At 38.1% G+C, this 27258-nt stretch overlaps 2 protein-coding genes and 1 long non-coding RNA gene across 54 annotated transcripts in view; 1 reads left to right on the forward strand and 2 right to left on the reverse strand.

Moving 5' to 3' along the window:
* Positions 1-11608, reverse strand: part of TRIM37 (tripartite motif containing 37) — a 143754-nt gene extending 132146 nt beyond the window's left edge. For all 50 annotated transcript variants that reach the window (XR_011423281.1, XR_011423279.1, XR_011423280.1 and 47 more), the window contains exons 1-3: positions 11006-11608; positions 9198-9299; positions 42-82 (exon numbers count right to left, since the gene is read on the reverse strand). Coding sequence is in view for 21 of the 50 variants with exons in the window: in XM_070227509.1 (XP_070083610.1) it covers positions 42-82; positions 9198-9299; positions 11006-11026 (164 nt within the window). In the remaining 29 variants the exon portion in view is untranslated. The remainder of the gene's footprint in view (positions 1-41; positions 83-9197; positions 9300-11005) is intronic.
* LOC138916265 (uncharacterized) lies at positions 11411-27119 on the forward strand. The gene is made up of 2 exons (XR_011423282.1): positions 11411-12466; positions 23193-27119. It is a non-coding gene; the product is annotated as an uncharacterized lncRNA (long non-coding RNA).
* The window catches only part of SKA2 (spindle and kinetochore associated complex subunit 2), a 29383-nt gene continuing 15396 nt past the window's right edge, over positions 13272-27258 (reverse strand). For 2 of the 3 annotated variants that reach the window (XM_070227513.1, XM_003362498.5), the window contains 3 exons: positions 26969-27055; positions 21098-21274; positions 13459-15662 (listed from right to left, as the gene is read on the reverse strand). In XM_070227513.1, the coding sequence (XP_070083614.1) occupies positions 15594-15662; positions 21098-21274; positions 26969-27055 (333 nt within the window). In that variant the 3' untranslated portion in view covers positions 13459-15593. Of the gene's footprint in view, positions 15663-21097; positions 21275-26968; positions 27056-27258 lie in introns of all 3 variants that reach the window. The other variant, XM_005597525.4, reaches the window with a different exon arrangement.

Below are 27258 nucleotides of genomic sequence, written 5' to 3' on the forward strand. Positions count from 1 at the left end.
TACTGTTTTGCAAATTCAAATAATCACAGCAAAACACTTACCGGCAGTGAGGACATTGAGCTCTCTGCTCTGTCAGCCAGCGCTAAGGAGATAAAAGAAATTAAGATTTTGATTGTAGAAACACCATTATTTTAATTTGTACATACTGAAATTTACATACCAAATTTAATGAGTTTAACGCTCTACTGCCTGCATATAGATACTTACAGCAGGCAATCTACTGTCTCCCTCTCATTATCATCGTGACAGGAACAAACTTTCAAAAGGACAGCACTCATCCCAAAATAGTTGTCAAGAAACTATTCTCTCATAGGAAAGAAAGTGATCCTCGGACTCTCTGGATCTCACAGGAAAGATGTGGATCATCTTCACAAAAAAATCATCATACTGTCATCACCACTCCCAAAAATAAACTACAGTGATGATTTACTTCTAACTAACCTACCATAAAATATCCCAGGAAGTTTAAGGTACTATTAAATTCCTTTCTTGAAAAGCAAACTAATCTTGAAGTATATACATTATGGATATACAAATTAGACCTAAATTTGAATAAGAAATACAGCAAAAATTTTTATGTCTTAATGGAGTTCTACAGTTCAGTAATTTAAAAATCTACATAACTTGGCTTCCTCATAATTATAAAAAGGTTTCACAAGAGAATAGTGTCTACTAAACCTCAAATTCTATTAATTTAATCCTTTTACTTATTACTGGATAGGGAGCAGTTTTATACCATGTATAAAGGAGATGCTAAGATTTTCCAAATACTTTTCCAAAAAACAATAGCTCTATGGTTAAATATTTTATGTTTTAACTGCCCCGTAAATAGGTTCAGAGATAAATAACTAACTATATAATCCTATACCAAGGTACTCCCATAATCTGTTATTTCTATTTATCCCTTTCTATTTCTTTAGAAGAATATGTGCTTTTACTTAAAGTCAAATAATCAATTCAGAAATAAAATTCCCAAGGAAAGCTTAAAAGGACAATAAAAGATTAAAGGTAATAGGAAAAAAGTACTTCACAGAAAAGAAAATAAAGTCGGAAAAAGAAAATAGATGGAAAAGGATTCCTCCATTCTTAACAACCTTCAACATTATTTCTTTGGTCCCTCGGCAAAAACAAGATTTGAGTCAGGTTTCTTCCCCTGAAACGGTGCTCTGCTAAAGTACAGCACCCCTCCAGGGCTGGACTCGGCCCACTCCTCTCCAGCCTCGTCTTCTATCTCACTCTAGCGGACCCAGCAAGGTTAAGTCTTTAACTACCTTTCCTCTCTCTACCCAGAATCTTCTTCAATAGTTCTCTTCAACTGGGTTATTCCTCCTCATCCTTTAGATTTCAGTTGATATGCCACTTCCTCCAGAAAGCTTTCCCCGACTCTCTACAGACTATTTCAGATACCACTGCCAGGCTCTACCACAGCAACCTATTACTCCCTTTTCATTATGTTTCTAACACTTTATTACGTTGACTTATTTGTTGGTCTCCCCTGCCCTGCTAGACGATGAGCTCTATAAAGGTTAGAACCATGATAGGGAGTGACCAGTTCATATTTTTAAATATGCCCCTCCCTTTCAGTCAAAACAGGCTTATTGCTACAGTATATACCACTCTTGGCATCATATTTGTGTATTCACTTTTATATAATCCCTCCTTCCACATCCTGCCCCATGGGAATGTCAATTGATTACGTCCATAAAACTTTCTTGCCTATCCCAGGCTAGTGACCTTACCCTTCCCTGGATATCTGTGGCATTTTTACCTTGTATTCCATAATTTAACTTAATCACAAAATAAATAAAGCAATTTTAATACTCTGGGAAAAAACAATGTTTCTCCTAAACCAACACCAAAGAATCAGTGATACAATAGTAATGCACAAATATTAAAACCTTTATAGTAATTCCCCCACATTCAATTTAAGAATTAATTTCTCTCGTTCATTAAAACAGAAGAATCACAAGCTTTAGACAGTATTCAGACTCAACTCTGATTCCTAGCTCTGGTACTTACTGACTACATGATACTAGACAAGTGACTGAATTCAAGGTTTCTTCATATGCAACAAGAGAATCAACATACCTACTCTGCAAAACTGTACTAGGGAAATCCTCAGCAAAAACCTAGCAAACCGAATTCAACAGTACATTTAAAAGATGATACATCATGACCAAATGGGATTTATTCCTGCAATGCAAGAATAGTTCAACACAAAAATCATTTGTAGCAATACGTCATATTAATAAAATGAAGGGGAAAAAACACATGATCATCTCAACTGATACAGAAAAAGCATTTGACAAAATCCAATATCTCTTCATGACAAAAACAAATACAGAAATAGCAATAGAAGGGAACTCCTCAACATGATAAATGTCCATATATAAAAAAACACACAGTGAACATCTTATTCAATGCTTAAAGACTGAAAACTTTTCCCTTATGCTCAGGAAAAAGACAGGGATGCCCGATTTCCCCACTTCTATTCAACATACTACTGAAAATTCTCCAGCCAGAGCAATTAGGCAAGAAAAAGAAATAAAAAGCACCCAAACTGGAAAAGAAGTAAAATTATTAGTTTGCAATGACATGATCTTACATGTAGAAAACTCAAGATTTCACAAAAAACAGTTAAAGCCAATAAACAAATTCACCATAGTTGCAGGATACAAAACCAACTACACAAAAAACATTTGGATTTCTATCAAGTAGTAATGAAGAACCCAAGAAAAAATTAGAAAAACAATACATTTACCATAGCAACAAAAGAGAGTATAATACCAGGGCTGGCCTGGGCACATAGCAGTTAAGTTTGTGCACTCCACTTCAGTGGCCTGGGGTTCGTGGGTTCCCATCTCAGGTGCAGACCCAGCACCACTTAGCAAGCCATGCTGTGGCAGTCGTCCCACATATAAAATAGAGGAAGACAGGCACAGTTGTTAGTTCAGGGCCAATCTTTCTCAGCAAAAAGAGGAGGATTGGTGGCAGATGTTGGCTCAGGGCTAATCTTCCTCAAAAAAAAAAAAAATAAGAGTAAAATACTTAGAAATAAATTTAACCAAGGAGCTAAAAGATTTGTACGTGGAAAACTACAACACTGCTGAAAGAAATATAAATAAGTCCTAAATAAGTGGTGAGACATCCTGTATTCATGGATTGGAAGATTTAATATTTTTAACATGATAATACTACCCAAAGCAATCTACAGAATCAATGCAATTCCTACCAAAATCCCAATGGTACTTTTTACAGAAGTAGAAAAACCCAATCTAAAATTCAAATGGAATCTTAAGGGACCAAAAATAGGCAAACTATTTGAAAGAGAACATGTACACCAACAACTAATAGAATGTTATATGTCAATTATATCTCAATCAAAACAAACAAAAAAGAACAAGTTGGAGGACTCACACTTCCTGATTTAAAAATTTACCTCAAAGCTATAGTAATCAAAACAGTTTGACACCAGCATAAGCACAGAAATAGAGATCAATAAAATAGAATAGCCTAGAAATAAACACAAAAAGACAAAGACAATATGTGGGAACAACTTTTGGGGATTCCATTTATATGAGGTACTTAGACTATATGAGGTACTTAGACAAGTCAAACTCATAGAGACAGAAAGCACAGTGGCTACCACGGGTTGGGAGAGAGGGTAATGGATAGAAGTAATTAAAGCAGGCATCCTTGTCTTTTTCCTGATCTTAAGGGAAAAGTTGAGGTACCACTACATACCTGTGAGAGTGGCTAAAATTCAAGACTGAACATACCAAGTGTTGGCATTAATGCAGAAGAAATGTAATTTTCATACACTGCTGGTGAGAATGTAATATGATACAATCACTTTAGAAAACAATTTGATAATTGGTTAAAAAGTTAAACATGCACCTACCACATGATCTATCCATTCCACTCCCAATTACTTATCCAAGAAAAGAAAAAGCTTAAGTCCATTCAAAGACTTGTACACAAATGTTCATAGCAGTTTTCTATTAACTGGCAAAAATTAGAAGCAACCCATATGTCCATCAACAGGTGAATGGATAGACCAACTATGGCATATGCATACAATGGAACACTACTCAGCAACAAAAAGGAATACTATTGATACAACATAGATAAATCTCAAGTTTTTTTGAGGAAGATTAAGCCTGAGCTAACATCTGCTGCCAATCCTCCCGTTTTTGCTGAGAACGATTGGCCCTGAGCTAACATCTGTGCCCATCTTCCTCTACTTTATATGCGGGATTCCTGCCAGAGCTTGGCTTGATGACAGGTGTGTAGGTCCACGCCTGGGATCCAAACCGGCAAACCTGGGGCTGCCAAAGCAGAACATGTGAACTTAATGGCTGTGCCACTGGGCCAGCCCCCTCAACATAATTTTGCTGAATAAAAAAAGCCAGACACATAAGAGTACATATTGTAAGAATCCATTTGTATAAAATTGCAGAAAATGCAACCTTATCTACAGTGAGAGAAAGCAGATCACTGATTGCCTCAGAACAAAGACAAGAGGAGGGAGGGACTGACAAGAGGAGGAAGGGATTACCAAGAGGCACAAAGAAACTTTTGGGGATTACAGATATATTTATTATCTTGACTGTGGTAATGGTTTCTAAAGTGTATACATTTGTCAAAACTTAGTAAACTGTATACTTTAAATATGTACAGTTTACAGTATATCAGTTATACCTAATTCTTAGGCCGCAAAATTAAAAACAAAACAATAATTATAGGTAAACAAAGTGCTAACAATGCTGAAAATCAAAAAAGTATTAAAAAAAAAACTGGATGAGAAAGATGAAGCAAAAAATGGGAGAATACAAAAACAGAAACAGGTAATGAGAGAACCAACTGAGTGTAGTTCGATGAATGAAGGAGACCTAGCCTGACAAAGGTTCCCACCTTTTGGTGAGGGTGCAGGCTCCAGGGAGTTGTGGGGAGAGTGCTGGCCTGGGAGTCAGTCTAGTTTTGGTCTGTCACTAACTACTAGGTAACTTTGAAGAACTCTATTCGCAGGTCTGGAAGTTAGTTTGTTTTATTCAATCTGGACTGTCACAAATAATTAAATTTCTTGGTTGAAGGAACAGAGACGAGATGGAGGAGAAAGGAAGGCATTCAAATAAACAATATTACAATTTGGTTAGGTAGAGTACTCAGCTCTCAAGGACTTTGCTGCTATAATTATCCCCTCTCTCCAGCATCATTATTTTCTCTCTACTGGCTCAGTCTCAACAAGATACAAAAATTCCTCCAAAAAATAAAAAAAGTTGACTCTCAACACCACCCGCCTTCAACCCACTGCTTTATTTCTTCCCTTTACAACAAAATTCTGCCAGAGTTTTTTCACACTTGTCTCATTCTCCTCCCACTCTCTGCCATCAGGTTTTTGTCCCCACTCTTCCACTGAAACTACTCATCAAGGTCACCAATGACCTACACACATTCCCAAATCCAATGGTCAACTCCCAGGCCAGAACCATATGACACAGCTAAACTACTCCTCCTTGAAACATGTTTTTCACTTGAATTCTCTGACACCACACTCACAGCTCCTTCTTGTTCCCCTTTGCTTAATCCTCCTCCCCCAACCTCTAAACGTTGAGTGCCCCAGAGTTCAGAACTAAAACTATCCTCCCAAGGAGGTAATCTAGTGATCTCACCTAGTCCCCTGGGTTTAAATACTATCTATAAACTAAAAATTTAATCTCTCTAATGTCCCCTTCCCCAACTCCAGATTCCTATTTCCAACTACTGTCTCCAATTAGATGTATAATAAACATCTCAAACTTGATATATTTAAAAACAAAACTTTTACATCTCTAGCTTACCAAAATCTGCTCCTCCCCAAGTTTCTTCTACCTCAGAATAATGGAAAATCATTCCTTCATCCAGACGCCATAAAAAACTTTTCTCACATCCCATCTCAATCCCATCATTGGCTCTACCTTCAAAACATGTCCAGAACTGCCCTATTTCTCACTACCTCCACTGTTACCATTCTAGTCTAAAGCACCAGTCACTTTTCACTAATAAACACATCCTAACTGGTCTTCTCACTTCCTCTCCCACCTGCCTACAGTCTACTTTCCACATAGTAGCCAGAGTAATAGCTTTTAAAACGTTAATTACTTGATATCACTCAAAAGCTTTCAATGGCTACCATCACACTTAAAATAAAATCCAAAGTCTTTACCAAGGCCCCTAGCTACAATTCCAAACTCATCTCCTTTCCCTCTCTCCCTCTGTCCACTCTGCTCCAGCCACACTGGCTTCTTTGCTATTTCTCAACACACTAAGCATACTCCCTTCTCAGGGCCTTGGCCTCTTCTGACTTCTCTGCCTGGGATTTCCTTCCCCTGGATATTCCCATCACTCCCACATTTCAGTCTGGTCTCTGCTCAAATATCATCTCCTCAGAGAGATCTTCCCAGACTACCCTATCTAAAATAGCTACCAACCTGCTCGTGCCCTCCTCAAAGTCCCCACCATTATTCAGTTTGGTCTTTCTTCATAGCACTTATTGGTAACTAACATCTATCTATTTACTTCTTTGTCTATATCCCAACTACTAAGTCAAATCCTTGGGAAGTCAATGCCTATCTCCAAGTAGGCATGAAATTAATATTTGTTGAATGAACAAAAGACTGAATGGTTATAGCCAGCCTGGTGGCGCGGCGGTTAAGTGCGCACATTCCACTTGGTGGCCCAGGGTTTGCCGGTTCGGATCCTACACACCACTTGTGAAGCCATGCTGTGGTAGGCATCCCACATACAAAGCAGAGGAAAACGGGCATGGATGTTAGCTCAGGGCCAATCTTCCTCAGTAAAAAGAGGAGGATTGGTGGCAGATGTTAACTCAGGGCTAATCTTCTTCAAAAAAGACTGAATGGTGCATTCAGGAACCAAGACAGCTCTAGGAAAAAAGGTTAGAACCAGATTATCTGATGGTCTGAATATAAGACTAATGTTCTTGGACTTTATCCTTCAGGGAATAAATCTCTGAGGCTTCTGGGAGGAAACAAAATGACATTACTAGAAAACATCAATATGGCAGCAAAATACAAAATGGACTAGAGATAAGAAAAGACTCGACAGAGAGATCAGTTAGAAGGTAACTATAATAATCTAAGCATGAGGTGATAAGTATCTATATTTCTCTATTAGGATGGTAACAATAGGAATGGAAATGTAGGACAGATATAAGTGACACTAGAAGATAATAATTGACAGTACTTAAAAATCACTGGCGTAAGAGGTTTCAAGTTTGAGTGGACTGGCAGAACAGAATAAAAAGAAAAAACTCAAGAAGTCAATTTGAGAAAATAATAGGAAGAATCTGATCTGGAACAAAGTTCAAGATGATGGAAAGATAACCAGATAAGACATTTATAGGTCAAGGCTGAAGGCATAGATTTAGGAGCCATACACACAGAGATAATAGTTAAACCTGCAAGAATAAATCAAACTTCCCAAAGTCTATGAAATTTTCCCAGAAACCTCAAAGTAGAGAATGCCAGCAGCAATATTTAATACATACCTTTAAGGAGCAGGAAGAGGAACAGGTAACAGTGAAGAAATGAAGAATCAATGAGGTAGAAGGTAATAATCACGGGTCATATGTATACGAGACCTTCATCAAAAGAACTAAGTCCAGATCCAGCCTCTACCATTTAATTAACTACAGTGATAGAAGCCAATTACTTAACTTCTCTAGCTTCAGTTTTATCATTTATAAAACATAATGATACATGTATTAGTTGCTATTTTAACAATAGAATAATATAACACCTTACAAGCAGATAGTACTTTATAGTTTCTAAATTACTTTTTAGCTTATCTCATTTAATGCCACAACCATCCTCTGAGGCAGGTCTTGTTATCCACATTCTATAGCTGAGGAAACAGGCTGAAAGATTGAGTCTCTCAGTTTATGAGTTAGAGAACTAGCATGGTACGTAAGCTAGGTCTTCTGCACACGGTGTAGAGGCAAAGAACACAGGCTCTAAAGCAAGGCTTCCTGGATTCAAATCCAGCTCCATCATTTGCTAGCTGTGTGACTAGAGGCAAGTGATTTAAGTGTTACATATACTACTCTTGATAAAGGGATATTTCTCTTCCGTAGGCAGGAATAAGGAACCACAGAGAAATTTTATTTTTCTCTCTTTTTTGAGGAACATTAGCCCTGAGCTAACTACTGCCAGTCCTCCTCTTTTTGCTGAGGAAGACTGGCCCTGAGCTAACATCCGTGCCCATCTTCCTCTGCTTTATATGTGCGACGCCTACGACAGCACAGCGTGCCAAGAGGGGCCATGTCCACACCCGGGATCCAAACAGGCGAACCCTGGGCCACTGAAAAGCCGAACGTGCGAATTTAACCGCTGCACCACCGGGCCGGCCCCCCACAGAGAAATTTTGAGGTAAAGAGACATTAGATGGCTTTGATTTTCTCAGTGAAGGAAATAATCTACTGAGTAATGCAGGAGGGCAGTTTTCAACTCTGATCTGCAGATGTGCCATTGAATTTCCACACACAACCAAAATAAGTCCTCCTGTTCTACATCTTAGGCTTCCTCATAATTTTGTTTGAGGGGTTCACTTACATTCAAGTTTTAAAGCCACTGAATTATATTCATCTCTAAAGTCTCTTGTAACTACTATAAGATATGATTTTATTCTTTGCCTTTGAATCTATTACTAGCTTTTTCTCCATCTCACCCGTCAAAGAAGCCTCAACTCTCCTTCCTCTGAGCCTCACAGCAGTTTGTTGGTGCCTCTTTACAACACTACACATTCTTCAATATAAACACAAAGTCCATTCTCTCATTTAGATTTAAGCTCCTTCAGGGCAAACACTTTGTCACTTACCTTAGTATCCCTCAACCCCAAACAAAATGCAGGCAAGCACTTCCTAAGTACTTGTTAAATGTGCAGTGATTTAAGAATGTAAATATACTAAAATTACAGTGGGCTTTGATTTCCAGACATTTCGTGGCAGCTATCACTTGATTATTCATCTCCCTGCTACTAAACAATATACGTTGCTGGTCTCGCTATTAAGGAACGTTCCTTTAAGATATTTTTTAAAAAGGCAACAAAATGTAAAATAAGAAAAAGATAAAGGAAATGGTTACTTTTTACAATATTTCCTATATACACTAAATGCACATAAAAAGAAATACACTTACCCTGATACAGCTGAAACAACAAAGCTTGGAGCAATGAGGACACAGGCGTGCATCCCGCAATTTCTCCATGCAAATGAAACATCGGAAAACCTCAGCAATGCTCTGAAAATAATAAAAGATGTAAGGTCCTCCAGATTAGGCTACTGAATCAAGAGTAAAAGGTATACTTAAAATAATTCACTCAACATTTACATTTATTTTGGGCTGATAATATCACGGTTTTAACTTTATTCCATAACAGAACTTGGTTAGTCAAGGTCCAGGATACCTCGAACATCTCCTGGAAAAGGTGCTTCCTTTTTTCTAAGCTTTCAATGGTTCTATTCTAAGGAAAAGACATGAAATGCAAACATAGACTTATGCACAAATATTTTCACTGAAGCATTAATTACAATGGCAAGAATCTGGCTATAGCCCAAATATCCAAATACTAATTAAATTATGGCAGTTAGCATAGATTACAACAGTCACTAGAAACATGCCGTGAATTATTTAATGATACAGAAAAAATGTTTATGATATATAACGGTAAGGGGAAAAAAAGCAAACTATATAACTGAATGAACAATATGAATTTTTTACTTTTTTCTGCCTTTCCCCAAAGGGGATGGATTACTTTTATAATTTAAAAAGAAAAAGTTTTAAAAAGATACATATTCTAATGGCAGTGTACTCTGATCAAGAGGGAAACTAATTCAGAATTGGGAAATCCGAATTTCTGCCCTGATGCTGCAACCAACCAGCTATTTATTTGAGCCTGAGATTCTGCCCCTATTGAAAGTTTTGCTGGTAGGTCTATGAAGGCTCTGGGAAGAAAAAAACAACTACGTAACTAGAAGAAATAGTATTATCTTTGCAAGCCTCAGATGAATCAATTTAGGAAGCAACTGACAAGAAAACAAATATAGGTTACTAAACATTTTAAGTTTATTTTTCAGTACTTACATTCATTTTCACTCCATTCCAGGAGCATTAAACTCTCCCAAAACCAAGGCAAGGTTACAAAACCTTTACAATACTTTCACATGAGGAATTAAGGAGAAAATTACTCATGAGTCTAATCATGACTCTGCAGGACCCGAAAGAACCCGTGAGATGCAGACGTTGGGGGATGGCCGGTACAAGCACTGGGTGAACTAGTTCCAACCGGAGTGCCCAGTAACATAGTTGCCCCCTACTGAGAAGCAAAAATTTCGTATTTTAGTATTTGAAAGGATCCAAATTTGACTATTAATATAATTAAGTCTAATAAGCAATCTTTCTTATGGCCCTAGCCTTAACGTAAATATCCCAATCATCTGAAATCACAGCTCACAAGAACCAGATACAAAAAGAATAGGTTTTTCTGGAAAACTACAGTCACACAGCATAGTAAGAGTATATCCTCATTCACTTTAGGAAAGGCAGAAGTCTGCAAAATATATCGATAGGCGGGAATGACTATCCATTCGGAAGATTTGAATCCGCGCATGAACTCGCAAAAACTGGTGGCGAGTCGCAGGGCACGTCCATCTGATGAATTTGCAGTTTTGCTCTGCACAGGCTGTAGTTGGCAAAAACCCTGTGGGGATGATGACCGGCGCCAAGACATCCAGAAAACGGCAGGATACGCACCACCTGACTGCGGGAACCGCCAGAGGACAAGGCACCTGGAGGGCTGCAAACGAGCACTGCGTCCCTCGCACGGGGGCAGCCCTCTCCACAGCGGGTGCCCTACTAGAGGAGGACTAGGGCAAGGTGCCCCGAATAAACAACGCTTAGCGGGGTGGCGGGGGAGACTAACCACCACCCTCCTCAAGTCCCCTCACCTCCACGCTCTGTTCATCCATTGCCTCCGGCTCTCGGCGGGGCCCTCGGCGACCCGCGGAGTCCGTAGACTGACCTAGTAGGCGCCGGCCCGAGGTCGCCAGGTCAAATCGCCGCGGAGAACAGCCCGGCGCCCAGGTCAGGGGGTTCCGACGACCGCACCACCTGCGCGCCCCATCGCTTCGGGTTCGGCGCCAGCTACCCCCCCTTCGCCATTTTTATCCGCGCGCCCGCCCTAGGGCGCTGTGGGAGGGCGAGCTGTGGCCGCAGCTCCTTCCTCCCGGCTCAGCCACCCGCCAGCGACCGCGAGGGAGTCTCGGGCCACGTGACGCGGGCGCGCGCGTATCGAACCGCGGCTAGAGCCCGGCAGTGTTGGTCTCCAGCGAAGAAGGCGCTGCAGGGAATTCGCAAACACCAACGGTAACCAGGGCAGCCGGAGGCGCGGCGGCGGGGGAAGGCGCGGCGCGCATGCGTGCCGGACGCTGCGTTCGGGGCGCGCCGCGGAGAGAGGCGGGTCCCTAGTTCCCGCGTTGCGGGGGCGCACACGAGATTTGGCGGCTCGCTGTCGCAGGGTTGCATGCCTTCGGCCTCGGGCTAGCGCAGGCGACGGGGAGCGTGGCTCTTCGCTGCGTCCCCCACGCTTCAGGGGATGGGCGGTGCTTCAGCTCTCTCAAACTTTCGCGCGCTTAAGACTGGAGCTACCTGGAGTGCTTATGGAAAACGCTGACTCCGGAGCCACACCCCTAGGTATTCGGACTCTGTGGTTCTAGGGTGGGGCCCCATGAAATCCACATTTTCAACAAGCACTGTGCTGTGGCCCGCACTTTGAGAAACCGTGGTGCAAAGGATTCTTGGCTCGTGGTTCTTTCTCTGGGAGGAAGCCCAGATTCTCCGGTTTTTAAGACTTCCGCCCCACCAACCCAAGCAAAGTTCAAGACTGAAGCCTAGACCGGTGCAGTTTCTCATTTTGGAGGTGGGAGGAAGAGACCACAGACTGTGTAGACGTCAGACCGATACCCCACCCTGCATTTCTTGCGCTGGAAGTGAGCTGTTGCCGTGGAACTACGGAAAGTGCAAAAGGGTATCGGCTGTATTCAGCTTTCCTATATTGGCGTCTGCTATCTACAATTTTATGGCATAAGAGATGTTTAAAGATTGCAGGAATTGAAGCTGTGAGACAAAGAACTTACATCAAATTCTTAATTTGAACTTAATTTTTCTTTTCTGGTTTGTTGCACACTACTACACTTAACCCGACCTAGAGTGCACAGGCAGAGAATCAACAAGAATCTAGAAATTAGTTCTTGAAGATCAGGCATTTGTACTTTCTTAGAAGTAGTGGGTAACAATTTTTTTTAAACTGTGAGCCATGGACAAAGATATATATTAGGAATATTAATCTGTGACTGAAAAATTCTTTCACGAAGAATTATCCATGGTCTTGGAACTACAATGAAGTGATGGTAGGACAACACCGTTTGTACTAAGATGCCCTTAATTGTACACTTTAATAATGTTAAATGGTTAATTTTTATGTTATGTGAATTTTACCTCAATTTAAAAAGTTATTTATGGAACACAGTACTGTACTTGGGATTCAAAGAGTAGTGAGAAGTGGTCTCTGCAACCCAGTTTAGTAGAAAACAAGACAAATTAAAATATATGATAAATATTAAAATAGGTTCCTGTACAGCTAGATATATTTGCCCAAGAACCCAAAAATATTTAAGGATTTATTGCAATATTTCACAATAGTGAAAAATTAGAAAACCTGTATAACTAATGAGGGGTCATTGGTTGCAAGCACAAAGTCAGATTCTGGCTAACAAGCAAAAAAGAATTTGGTAGGATGCTAAACTACACTGTGGAGTTGGGAAGCCTGTAATCTGCTCCATCAGAATTCCTTAACGGCTGACTTTACTGCCCTCCTCCCTTCCCCCCACGCCCCAAAAAACACATCTCCTAACTTGTCTATTAGGACAAAGCCTATCAATAAGATACTGGTAAAAATAATGGAACACCCATATATTGGATTTCAGCTGTTCAAAAGAATGGCAGATGTGTGACATGAAGACATCCAAAATATATTTAAAATGAAAAAGACTAAGTGCAGCTGCAGTACAATGTATGGTATCAGCCGATTTTTGTTAAAAAAAAAAAAAATCTTGTATACATGTAGAAACATCTGAAGACATTGTTTGCAGATTACTTCTGGAGAAATTAGGCACACGTATTTTTTAATTTCTTAAAGTTGCATTAAAATACAACTTAATTAAAACTAATTTTTATTACTTACAGCTAAGAATATAAGATCTCTATAGTCATATAAGAGAAAACAATTATCCAGATGAGAAATAAAAGCTCTAAATTAGAGTAGTAAGAGTAAAGATAAAGTGGAGGTTGGAAACTATGAAAATTTCAGAGAGAGAATTACAGATTTTATCAACCAAGAAGATAAAGAAAGGGATGCAAATGTTTTAATTCCAGCTAACACAATAGTGGCCATTAACAAAATAAAATCAGTAAGTATTCTGGACGTGTTCAATTTTGAATGGTCAGGTAAATATTTTTATTGGCAATATGGACCTAGATCTAGTGCAAGAGTTATATTTGGGAATTACCCACAAAGAGGCAATAAGTGAAGTTTGAGAAACAAATGGATATATAAAGAAGTGCATAGAGAACAGTTTTAAGGGGGACAAGGGAAAGAACCAACATTTAGAAGATGACTGAGAAGGAAGGTAAAACAGTACAATCTAGTTTTTTTCCCTATTGAAAGCAAAACCACTTTAACACTATGAACATTTTATGACCTCATGATACTACCATTTTTCAATCCCACCAATCAATATCATATCCCAAAGCCATCCCACAACAGGGACTTCCTTACTATTAATTGCCTAACTACTAAAGAAAATATGTTACTAAGGTATGACTTATTTTTCTGTAATTTAAAAAAGGGGAGCTTTCTGTTCTGTTCTAGTTCCCAATTAGACAGGACAATTTTAATTGAAGCTACTCTCCCAAACCCGTTTGTCAGCTGTTATAAATTTGTTAATGGACAAATAACACACTCATGACAAAAATTTCCTTAATTATATAAAAGTATAATTCTATAACTTGCAGAACTAAAATTTGATGCATTTTTCCTAGTCTTTTCAATGCTTCATATTTTATTACATATATGGAAATATTATTTATTGAAGGATTACTAAATATCAAACCCAGACACTTTACCATCTCATTGTGCTTCCAACGAGAAGTTAAATAATTTGCTCAAGGTCACACAGCTAGAATTTAAAACCGCCTATTTACATCTCAGGTATGACTCCAAAGCCCAACCTTAACTACAAAATTGCATTATCTGCTTCTCTTCTCCCCCATTTAGCATAGCTTCAGCATTTCCCAAAACATTAACAATAATAATTTATTGGCAGCTTAACCTCTTATTGTATAGATAGACCATGATTTCCTTTCCTATTTACATAGCATTAGCTGAATGTGTATGTGTGTTGCTGTTATAAATAACTCTGATTAACATCTTTGTATCAAGATCTGTCCATACTTTGAATAATTACCTTATTGCGAGTTATTCAAAATAAATAGGGAAATTCACACACACACACAAACTGGCAACCAATGCTCCTCTGATTTCAGTTTCTTACCTTTCATATTGAATGAACAACTATAGTAATATAGGCTGAAAGAGAACAAAGGTAGTATTGAAATACAACAGGGACCATCTAAAACAGCATTTGAAAGTAGAGCTCATGCTGGTCAACATTAGCAGGCAGAAGGAATAAGAACAAAATAAATGTGAGGCTGTCTTGGAAAAGCCAGCTTATTACTAAAGTTAGGTTTTTGGGGGTTTTATTTTTTGGTGAGGAAGATTGGCCCTGAGCCAATATCTGTGCCAATCTTCCTCTATTTTGTATGAGGGACACCACCACAGCATGGCTTGAGGAACGGTGTGTAGGTCTGCGCCTGAGATCCAGGCCAGGGAATCCTAGGCTGCCAAAGCAGAGCACGCAAACTTAATACAACACTGGGCCAGCCCTTAAAGTTAGATTTTATAGGAGACTATAGGTCACATATTAGTCTCACCAATAATGTGAGTCCATTTGCAAGGAAAATTTTCACAAATAAAATTATATACATATATAATGTATAATATAATACAAGTATTTTTTCTATAATTTCCAAAGCATGCTCATTCACATCTGACTGACTGATAGTACACAAACATTCTTTTACAGTAGGCCAGGACATCTAGGTTATCCTAATTATACAAAAACAAAGGCAAAATAGTATTGAGACTTCCTTGCATTGTAAGACTGAGAATATGTGCATATATTTTTTAAATCCCTTTATTCCCATTCCATCCATTTGTCTAATTATTAATATAATACCTACCCTCTTCTTATACTTCCCTCTCTTGTGAGAGGCACACTATCCAGTCACCCAGGCCAAATCCCCTCCTCCTTCACCAACCCCCCACCTCTGGTTATCAAGTGCTAACAAGACATCTTCCTCAGTCTCTCTGGAATTAATCTTTTCTCCATTAGAGTTCCCTTCTGCAAGTCCATTGCTTCATAAATCTGATATGTGAGATTTTAATTGCTCGGCTGCAGTTTTCTCTTCTTCAGTCAGTGGTGATAGCTAGAAAACAAATGACAAAATCTTTATTTCAAAAACCTTTAAAGATTGTTAAATTAATTTAGTTAACTTCTGCTTTGTCACACAATAAATGTTTCCATAAGCTCATACTATGTATGTATGTGATCACAAATTTAGGAAGGTAGGGAAAAAATAGATATTTGTTTATCTATATACAAGGTACTTTGATGTTTGAGCTTCCAAAGAACTTGCAATTAAGTTGAAATAAGACCAAGAAATCAAATAATTTAAGGAATGGAATTTAACAGAATCAAAGAAGTCGCATTTGAATGCTGTATTCTAAAAGTATTTTGAAAAACAAATGTGAACAAAAATAGTCTGTAAGTTTCCTAAGAAGTAGAGAGACGTAGGCTAAATTTTAAAGGATAATTAAGATGCTTTTGGCTGCAAGTTAACAGATTTCAAAATGAATAAATAAGAAAACATTATTATTATACAGTAAATACAAAAGAAGGGAAAACTTCAAGGCTGCTTTATTAAGCAGCTCAACAATGTAAGGACTTTTTCTTCCCATCTCACAACTCAATATCCTTGATGGTGTCTTTATCCTCAAGCTGAGAGGAAAATGGCTCTAGCTGTGCTAGGCATCACATCTACACACAATGTTTAGAAGAAGAAAAGAAATTTTCTCTTTCCAGGGATCTCTCAGCAGTGAGGAAACTCTTCCTAATTCCCTACTTCCAGACTTTGCCTCCTCACATGTCATTTGGGTTATAAACCCATTCCTGAACCAACGTTAGTCAAAGTAAAATATTCCCCTTGCCGGTGGAGGGTGGGCACAAGAGTTAAAGGGGCATACTTATATGGTGTATGACAAACAATAATGTACAACTGAAATCTCACTGTTATAAGCTATTATGACCACAATAATAATTAAAAAAATATCCCCCTTGCCAATCAGGTACATCTCTGAAGCTGAGGATAGTGCCAACTTTACCTCAGGCATGAGGCCATGAGGGATGGCACACATCTCAAAGTCAGTACTCTGTTAGGCAGGAAAGGAGAACAGATGCTGAGAAAATAACCAACTAAGAGTATCCACCAAAAGCAGGTAGGAGCAAAAGCAAAGGGAAGAAGAGAAGCTGAAGGGAAGCTGTAAGGGACGTTCACAGAACAACAAGAAGCAGCCTGGCTGAAACAAAGGGTTATATGGGGAGTAACAGGAAGTACAAACTGAAGAATCACTCAAATAGTTACAAATCTGCCTAACTATATAGGTCATCTCTAGAGAGACTGCCAAATCTAGAACACCCCATACCTACAGAATCAGAATCTCTGGGGCAGCACTGTCCAATAGAACTTTCTGTGATGCTGGAAATACTCTATATCTGCACTGTCCAATCAGTACATGAAGAACTGAATTTTTTATTTTATTTAATTACTTTAAATTTTAACAAATTTTAATTTACATAGCCACATGTGGCTATTATACAGCCCAGCTGCTTTGGCTGACCAAGCCAACATGTACCCAAAATGTTCACATAGATAAAATGAAAATTATATGCCTTATTGCAACCCAAATAGTTACAGAATTCCCCTCTTCTATCTCAAAAACAGGAAATGATATTACTCTGGCAAGACTTTGTACTCCATGAATCCATGTCACTCTTTGTGATCACTGTTCAAGAGATTTCAAACCATCTGTTTAATAAACCTTCAAGGAATTTTTCCAGGAATTTACCAGCCTAAAATCTTTAATACAAACGTTTTGGAGCATCAATAGAATGTCGCATTCTATTTTTAATGCCTTTTTAATTTTCTATTTATTGCTAGATTTTTGTTTTGGGGGTTTGTTTCACTATTTTTTATTTTGGTACAAATTCAGTCCTCTTTTTTTGTCTTTTAGTGGTCACCTTTATAATTAAGTATATTTAAAACCTCAATGTCTTAGTATCAACTAAAAAGATGAGGAAACTAATATGTATTCCCTTCCTTCCATGTCCTTTTCTGTTTTCATCTCCCTTTTTATTTTTTTATATTATCAATTCAAGTGTTCTTTTTAAATATTATCAATTCAAATATATTTTCTACCCTTCCAAATAAAAAACTACCCACCTTGATAAAGATTATAGCAAGATAATACCTGAACAGTTTTACTTTCTTTTTTGTTGTTGTTTTGTGAGGAAGATTGGCCCTGAGCTAACATCTGTTGCCAATCTTCCTCTTTTTGCTTGAGGAAGATTGGCCCTCAGCTAACATCTGTGCTGATCTTCCTCTACTTTATATATGGGATGCTGCCTCAGAATGGCTTGACAAGTGATGTGTAGGTCCGGGCCCAAGAACCAAACCCACAAACCCCGGGCTGCTGAAGCAGAGTACACGAACTTAATCACTACGCCACTGGGCTGCTCCCAAACAGGGATTTTTTTAATTTTTAAATTTTTTTGGTGAGGAAGATTATCCCTGACCTAACATCTGTGCCAGTCTTCCTCTATTTCGTATGTGGGACACTGCCACAGCATGGCTTGATGAGCAGTGTGTAGGTCCACATCCAAGATCTGAACCTGGGAACCCTCAGCTGCCAAAGCAGAGCTCACGAATTTAACCAATACGCACTGGGCCACAGTTTTACTTTCTGTTTGCTTTCTGTTGTCTATAAAGAAAGCACCCTTTGCCCTAAGTAGACGTATCCCTTTCTTGTTTTTTATGTTCCTAAAATAACTTTAAAGACGCTTTTGGTTATTTTAGAAAATTTCAGAAGCCTCAGCTCAATCTAGCTTTTAGCTTTCGTGATTATTCTCACAGGTCTATCCCTATGATTGATATACCTATCTTTTTATACTTAAAATTCCTTTACAAGGTCTACCTTGCATGTCCTTTAAATTCTGGGCTCATAGAACTGTTTTTGGTTATATAACTCTCTACAGATACCATCCCCTTTGCTTCCACATTTCAATCAAAAATTTTCTCTGAACTTTCTACTATCTCTTTTTTTCTTTTTTGAAAGGTTGGCACCTGAGCTAACAACTGTTGCCAATCTTTTTTTTTTCTCTCCAAATCCCCCCAGCACATAGCTGCACATTTTAGCTGTGGGTCCTTATAGTTGTGGCACATGGGACGCCACCTCAGCATGGCCTGATGAGTGGTGCCATGTCCGCGCCCAGGATTTGAACCCTCAAAACCCTGGGCCGCTGAATCAGAGCACTCGAACTTAACCACTTGACCATGGGGCTGGCCCCCTACTATCTCATTTTTAAACTAGTATGTACGATGAGCCAGCCCAGTGGCACAGGGGTTAAGTTCACACGTTCCGCTTCTCTGAGGCCCAGGGTTCACTGGTTCAGATCCCGGGTGTGGAGATGGCACCGCGTGGCAAAAGCCATGCCGTGAGGTAGGCATCCCATGTATAAAGTAGAGGACGATGGGCATGGATGTTAGCTCAGGGCCAGTCTTCCTCAGCAAAAAGAGGAGGATTGGCAGTAGTTAGCTCAGGGCTAATCTTCCTCAAAAAAATAAATAAATAAAAATAATAATAAAAAATAAAAATAATTTAAAAAAATAAAAATAAGCAATAAAATAAACTAGTATGTACGAGACCCACTATATCCAGCATTTCGCAAGTTGGCTATCATTGATTCTAAAAGATGATCTCCTTTTTCAAGGTTTATAATCTACCTTTCAGTCATTTATCTTTGTTATTATCCGATCCAAAGTGAAAACTTCCTGAGCTTTCTACCTTTGATATAATTATTGCTCATTTCAGATATTTCTTCTTTTAACTGAAGACCTTTACAGATGTTCAAATGACTGAAATCCTCTATCACTATCATAACTATTTTTCTGTACCACTTTGTAATCTCAGTCAGAAATATACCATCTATTTATTGTATCCAGCAGGGACAATTTTTAGTAAATATTCAAAATATCATTTTTCTGTTTGTTCACTCACCCAAATTTATTCTGTGCTTCAATAAATTTATGGATTTCTATACATAGATGTTGATACGTACATCCAGAAGTACACTTAATCTCTCTTCAAGATTTGTTTCCTAAGAAGAAGTTTAGGGGCCGCCCCAGTGGCGCAGCGATTAAGTTTGCACGTTCCGCTTCTCGGCGGCCCAGGGTTCACCGGTTCAGATCCCGGGTGCGAACATGGCACCGCTTGGCAAAAGCTATGCTGTGGTGGGCGTCCCACATATAAAGTAGAGGAAGATGGGCATGATGTTAGCTCAGGGCCAGGCTTCCTCAGCAAAAAGAAGAGGACTGGCAGTAGTTAGCTCAGAGCTAATCTTCCTCAAAAAACAAACAAGAACAACAAAAAGAACAAGTTTATGTGCTTCTATTGTCAGGCTCTGATCACATACAATGAAGAATAGGTGATTTGAGTTATATTTATAAAAGGTTATCATATACATACTTTTTTTGCATTTTATTTATTATCATGTGACACCACTCTTACTGTTTTAAATTCCTCCTCTTTATTCCCTCTGTGCCCTTTTTAATTGTTCTTCCCTCCTCCACTATTCATCTCCCTGTGACATCTACATACATCTAAGGTATCATTTTATAATTTTAACCAGGTATTGTTCTCTTTTCTTCCATAGGCAATATAAAAAATTCTTGATGAAATTGACCTGGGTAGTCAAGCTTTGAGATTTACTCTAGCTACAAGACCATAATTCAACTATCTTAAGCCATAATTTAGTTCAGAGTTGGCAAATAAATACCACGTATGCTGCCACTAGCAGCATGCCCATAGCAGATAGCTTTTCTGTCGTGCCCAGACACAGCTCTAAGCAGCTATTACCAGTTAATCAACTGGAGTTGGCACCAGAGATAAAAACCTATTGACCATCTTTTGTCTAGATAATTAAGTTCTACTCTATGATTCCATCTACGCATAGGCTGTCTTTTCTTTCAGAAGCCCCCAACTTTGCCTTAACAGTAAACGAAAATGCTACCAAATCCTTCAGTTGGCTGTTCAAGATTTTAGTGCCTAAGTCAGCAGCTCATATTCTTTATTCTACTGCAACATATAAGAGTTTTACACATCAGTGATACAGGCTCACAATGACAAGGACTCTTACACTAAATGAGAAGTGGATGGGCACTAGAAGGAGAGAATGAAGGTCAGACTTACCCAAGCCCACCAACCCAATTGAATGAAAGGAGAATTAAGAAAAAAGTCACTGGTATAGATGCTTTCCAGATTCCTCACTCTCACTAGTAAGTTTTCTCTTCTGCCATGGCTACATAATCCAAGACAGCACACCTCTTCATTAATGATGTCAAGTCGACAAGCTCATTTTAAAATAAAAGGAGATAAGAGCTATAATATTTCAGGAAATCAAGAAAATCTCATTTCTATCAACAGTTCAAACTGCTGAATTTCAAAGTGAAATTTACTGGGGATTTATCTTTGAAAGTGACACGGAATTAAAACTCTACAAATCCAACTTATCAATTGACTGCATTACCTCCAGGTCTGTTTGCTTTTGTAGTTCCTGTATCATGGCCATAGTCTTATTGAAAGTAGCACAAATTCGGCTCTTAGTCTCCTTCTGCTCAATAGCAACTGGTTTAAAGCGTGCCTGCAAAGTTTGGTATCGAGACTTTATTGCCGACAATTCCTTTAAGAGTGTAACTGGATTTTTCTAGAACAGGAAAAAAATTAATATATATTAAATTGAGAAAAGGAAAATTAAGATTCTTTTAAGAATTAAAATATATACAACACATTCTACCATCCATTTAATCAAACACCGAGTTTTTAATTATGCAACTGTGTGAAAGACGATGGGAGGAGGGGAAGAAAAAGAGAAGTATAAGACCTAGATCCTATTCTCAAGGAATTTAAAGCCTAGGTACAGAAATAGCCCACAAAAAAAAAGCAATATTAAACAGCAAATAAGGTCACTTTAGATACATAACATTTGATGCACAGTTCAAAATAATTAATTACACAGTATTCTTAAAATACAATTCTAAATGCTATTCAGAAGATGATTAAAGGAAGTATTTTGATTTGTTCTTAAAGAATAAGACAACTTGAAACCACTTATCATAAAATTCTTAAACACACTGTCATGGGGCTAAAGTATGTATAAATGCCAACTCACTGACCTAACCATACAAAATTCATCCCAACTCAAGCAACTATATTTATAAATTACATTGGCTTTTCAAATTCATTTTGGAATATAAATAACCACTATTCCATAAAAGACATTTCAACTGGGTCCTTTCTGCCACTTGGTAATTCTTTTCATTCCCTGACGGTTCCTTAGCAAACCCTCCAGTACTAGCTATTCCAAACTTTCTCCACTCCCTCCACTTCCCATCCATTCCTTCTTGGCACAAGACCTCACCAACTGCTTTACTGAGAAGACAGAACCCATCTAGTAGAAAGTCCATTTTCCTGGCTTTTCATCCCAAATGAAAACATTTATGGACATTCTCATCCTTACTCAGCCCCTAACACTACCACTATTAATGTTGTTTCCTCCCCCTATGGACCTACCTCATGGCTATGGGCAGGGGCTCAGTTCGTGGCCCTCTACTCCCCTCTTCCTTGGAGATTTTTCTCTAAGCTTTTGATGATGGAAATGGTAAATAAAGATGATTCTAACAGGAAGCAATAAGAACAGAAAATCTAACTTAAAGTCTTAAAATAATTCTGCAAGGAGTGATCAAGACCTATGGCATGAGCAGTAGAAGCAGGGAGGGACAGAAGAGAGACATCGTGAAAAAGTTAGGAGAACTTAGTTGGTATGTTTGATATGGGTAAAGAAATAATAGATGATACCAAATGTGCAGTCCGGTAAATAAAGGAATAGTACATATTTAAGATGCCTTTTGGGGTATCTACTCGTTTACACTGCAATGACATTGAGAACTGTCCCTTTACCTTCAGGGGTAAATTTCCCATCATGTTTCTAGATGCTGTAGATTATATTGGATAAAAAATCTCTATAGGAAAACTAGAAAATATAGTAAAAAAAAAAAAATCTTAAAAAGTAGGGGGGAAAAACACCAAAATGAAAATTGGAAAGAAAAGATAAGAAAAATAGAGGATAGATCCAGGAAGTCCAATATCTCAGTAATAGGAGAGGCCATGAAAGAGAACTTCTTTTCTTATTAATATAATATGTAAGAAAAGTTATATAAGACTTTAGATTCATGTGTTTTCAGATTTAAAGGGCCCCACAAAGTGACACCACAATTAATGAAAAGACTTATACAATAACTATAAAATTCACAGTATAGATAAAGTATTCTGAAAGTTCCAAGAGAGATGGATGGGCGCAGAAGGCAGAGAGGTTAGAATAGGGTGGAAGACACACACAAAGGGTCAGGAATTAGAATGGCATCTATTTCTCAACAGGAACACTAGACGCTAGAAAACTACCATGCAGTGATGTTAAAATTAAGAGAAAATAATCTCCAATCTAGAATTCCATACTCAACCAAACCAGTCATCAACTAAAGGATTAAATAAGGGTTAAATAAAGACATTTCAATTTCAAACATCTGACATCTCAAAAAGTTAACCTTTTGTGTACTCTTCCTCAGGAAGCTTCTGAGGGATATGCTTCACTCAATTAAGGACATAAACCAAGAAAGACTGAAACCTGTGATCCAAACTAGAAGTAAAACAAAGGGAACTACCAAAATAATGGTAAAGAAATCCCAGAAACAGCCGTACAGGAGGCCTGTAGAGCAGGAGGTAAGACTGGAGCAGGAAAATACACAGCACCAGAAGGGATGTGGAAGAAAATTTAATTTACGGATCATGTGATGTCTGACAATGTTGACAAGAGTTTTACAGGTCTGTTAGAAAAATCTGAGAATGAATTAATGATAACTGCACAGAAAAACTCAGTAAATTGAAGGAAAAAAAGAAAACAATTATTAGCTCCAGAAAAACAAGTTGTCTAAGAAAGGAAAAACAAACATAGTATACTACGTGATTTAGATAAAAGTAATACTTGCAGAGTTATACTGGCTATGGTCTGACTGTATCCCTCCAAAATTCATTTGCTGAAACTTAATCCCCAAGGTGATGGAATTAGGAGGCGGGACCTTTGGGAGGTGATTATATCACGAGTACAGAACCATCATGAATGGAATTAGCGCTCGGATATAGAGGCCCCAGAGAGATTTTCCCCTTCTGCCATGTGAGAACACGACCAAAAGTCTGCAACCCAGAAGACCCTAACCTGACCATGCTGGCACCTTGATCTTGGACTTCCAGCCTCCAGAACTGTGAAAATAACTTTCTGTTGTTTATAAAGTCCCTAGTTTGTGGTATTTTGTTACAGCAGCCCAAACAGACTAAGACATAATAATATAAACAAACACTGAATATGGATATATCCAGAAATTGTGAAGATGGGGATAAATATGGGAGTAAGGTATTTAATCTATCTTCTATAATAGGAAGTTATTATTAATAATAACAGCTAAAATATAGCATATACTCTGGACCAAACAGTTCTAAACACATTATATATATAACTAATTTTATTCTCTCTCAACCTACAAAGTAGGGTGTAATATCCATTTTACAAACGAGGAAACTAAGTACAGAGAGGTTAACTGACTTGCCTGAGATCACCATACAATGCTTGGATTTGAACTAGAACAGTCTATATCCAGGAATTCAATAGATATTTCAGATGGGGGAAAAAATAGCAATACAAGCATACTATTTAGAAATACAGAGGTAATTAAGAGAAGATGCTGAAATAAAGTGGAGGCCTTCTTGGGGGTGGGAGAGCGTGAAACAAGGAATTATTATTTGTAATATAAGCTTTATACTTCTGTGACTTTTCAAATCATATATAAAAATTAATTTGACAATAAAATTTTAAAGTTGGGAGGACAATTGGTCTGAGGGAAGAAGATTATGAGGTGACAGTGAATCATGCAGGTATAAATGATCTTTAGGTAACTAGAATGGAGTTAGGTAGCGAATTGCTCTGAGACTTGTACATATAAATCAAAAGGATGATGAATTCCCCAAATACAAATTCATAGAAAAAAATGTGGCAAGAACTAATCCTTGATAATCTCCTAAACCAAGAAAAGGAAGAATTGGTGAATCAAACATAAGGAATAAACAGCCAGAGAGCTAAGAGTTAGGATAGGGTAGTTAGGCAATTACCCATGCTACATGTTTTTGTGACATTAACTGGATCTAATAAAATTGATATGGCAACAACTAATTCAGGCTAACACGATTTTAGGACTTTGCACCACACCACAGAGGAAAAAACTGTTGTGTACACAGCCTGTTTTGTTTGAGTGAATGACTTCTTGGGAGCCACTGCATTCTTTTATTGGTGTTTGTAAACTGTGCTGCACCTTAATTTGTTCCTATAACACTTCAGTTTATTTTACGGTTTTATTATAAGTGGGTGATATGATAGGTCATAAGAATATACAAGAAGTGCTCTGCTACCAATAGTGCTAGTGACGAGGAAAAAGAAAACCAATACATGAGCAAAAAGCTCAATTCAATTATGTCTTTTGAAAGAAACAAAAGGAAATGTGCCATTAGTTGTGTTACTAAATTTAAAAGAATCCAAAGGGGGGGCCGGCCCAGAAGTGCAGCAGTTAAGTTCCCACGTTCCGCTTCTTCGTGGCCCAGGGTTCACCGGTTCGGATCCCAGCTGCGGACATGACACCGCTTGGCAAAAAGCCATGCTGTGGTAGGCGTCCCATGTATAAAGTAGAGGAAGATGGGCACAGATGTTAGCTCAGAGCCGGTCTTCCTCAGCAAAAAGAGGAGTATTGGCAGGAGTTAGCTCAGGGCTAATCTTCCTCAAAAAAAAAAAAAAAAAGAATCTACAGGGAAAATGCTCGTAAAATAAAACAAAACTATCTTTCTGAAACAAATATAGGTGAAAAATATGGTAATACAAGCTTGTAGTTTATCATATCTTTATCTCTAAATAGATTCTATTAAAAAATGTTGATTTTTATGTAGAATTACTGACAGTCTCCAAATCACAATATACTAGAATGAGGATAATGCAACTAAACAAAATTACACGTATGTGGATGTGAGTATACACACACACACACATCACAGTGGTTGGCAAATAGTAATGTTCAATCAATGTTTACTACCACTAACACCATGTAAAGGTATTAGAGATTAGTGCAACTGGTTGTTTACTGTCCTGTTCCTTGATACATATATAATCATTAGGACTAATGTCAGTGAAATCCATAAAGATTAAGTTCGTGATTTTCTTCCCAAATATCATACAAAAAAGTAGAATTATTGGATAAATATTACAGGTGTGGACAGATTTGGGGGACCCCTCTCCCTGGTATAACAGGCAAATCTAGCAAGCAAACTGCATAGGCTTTAAATCAGTACAATAAAAAATCCATGCTGTCCTGTGAAGCAGCTGTGCCCGCCACCATCAGCCTGTGTCAAAATGACCCTGCAACTCCACACCTCATGACTGAAGGTGCCAGCTGGAGACATCAGCTACAGGAAAAGATGAAAGGTACCTAGCTCCTACCCCACAGCTGCATTTCTTAGAGATTGAGGGAATAATTAACAACCTGGTTCTTGCCTCCCTCCACACACAGATAACATCAGCATCTGAACTTGTTTGATGTGTAACCAAGGAATTCTTACGTTACCTTTAATGTGTAATCTAAAGAAAAGACCAGATGTACCCTATCCCTTTTGTGACATATATGAAATCCAGCTGTAAATTTTTCTTTCCTCTTCCCTGCATGTACACTATTTTGTGAAAGAGATATAAGTTGCGCTTAAACGCACACACCTCAGAGCAGTTCCATCAGAGCACTCTGCTGAACTGTTTCCCAGGGCTCGAACTCCTCATGCTGACTACTGAACAAATTCCTTCACTAATATCACCTAGACTCTTTCTTTCAGTCCACACAGGTATTTAAAAAGCTAGTTCCTCAAAAGTTGACACAGAATTCTATGATCCGGCAGTTCCACTTCTGGGTATATAAACAAAAGAACTGAAAGCAACAACTCAAACAGAGATGTCTCTCTTACCCAACCACTACCCTAGAGGTATCTATCTTCTCTCAGTTTCTGAGGTTTCCAGAGTGGTTTGTACCTCTGGACTCAATAATTCTTGTTTAATGGTTAAAAATAAAGTAGCCACAAATTTCCTTGACTAGGGGTACAGTCTCTCTAGTTTGCTGTGACCAAGCTTCCACCACAAAAAGATGTTAAGATTCTATAAATTCAGTACTTAATAATGTAATTGTTATAATCTACTGTTAGAAATACTATCAGAAAAATCTTTTAAAAAATATTCTGTTAAAAAGACGTTTATTTTGCAGATTACCTCGCCTGCTGAATCAGGATGATTAGTCTTGATTTCATATTCCAGCCTGTATTGAATGTAATCCAGATCAGAGTCAGCTTTCTGGAACTAAAGCATGAATCATTATTTTGTGAACCAAAAGACATATTAATAAACATAATACTGTAACTATTCTTTCTTTCTCTTTATATTTTTTATAATTTTAATAATAAGATATACACTCATTTTTAAAATATGGAAATTTAAGAGTATATAAAACCTCCATCCATTTGAGGGCCAGCCCCATGGTTGAGTGGTTAAGTTTGCATGCT

The sequence above is a fragment of the Equus caballus genome, chromosome 11 (assembly GCF_041296265.1).
Source record: "Equus caballus isolate H_3958 breed thoroughbred chromosome 11, TB-T2T, whole genome shotgun sequence".
NCBI lineage: Eukaryota > Metazoa > Chordata > Mammalia > Perissodactyla > Equidae > Equus > Equus caballus.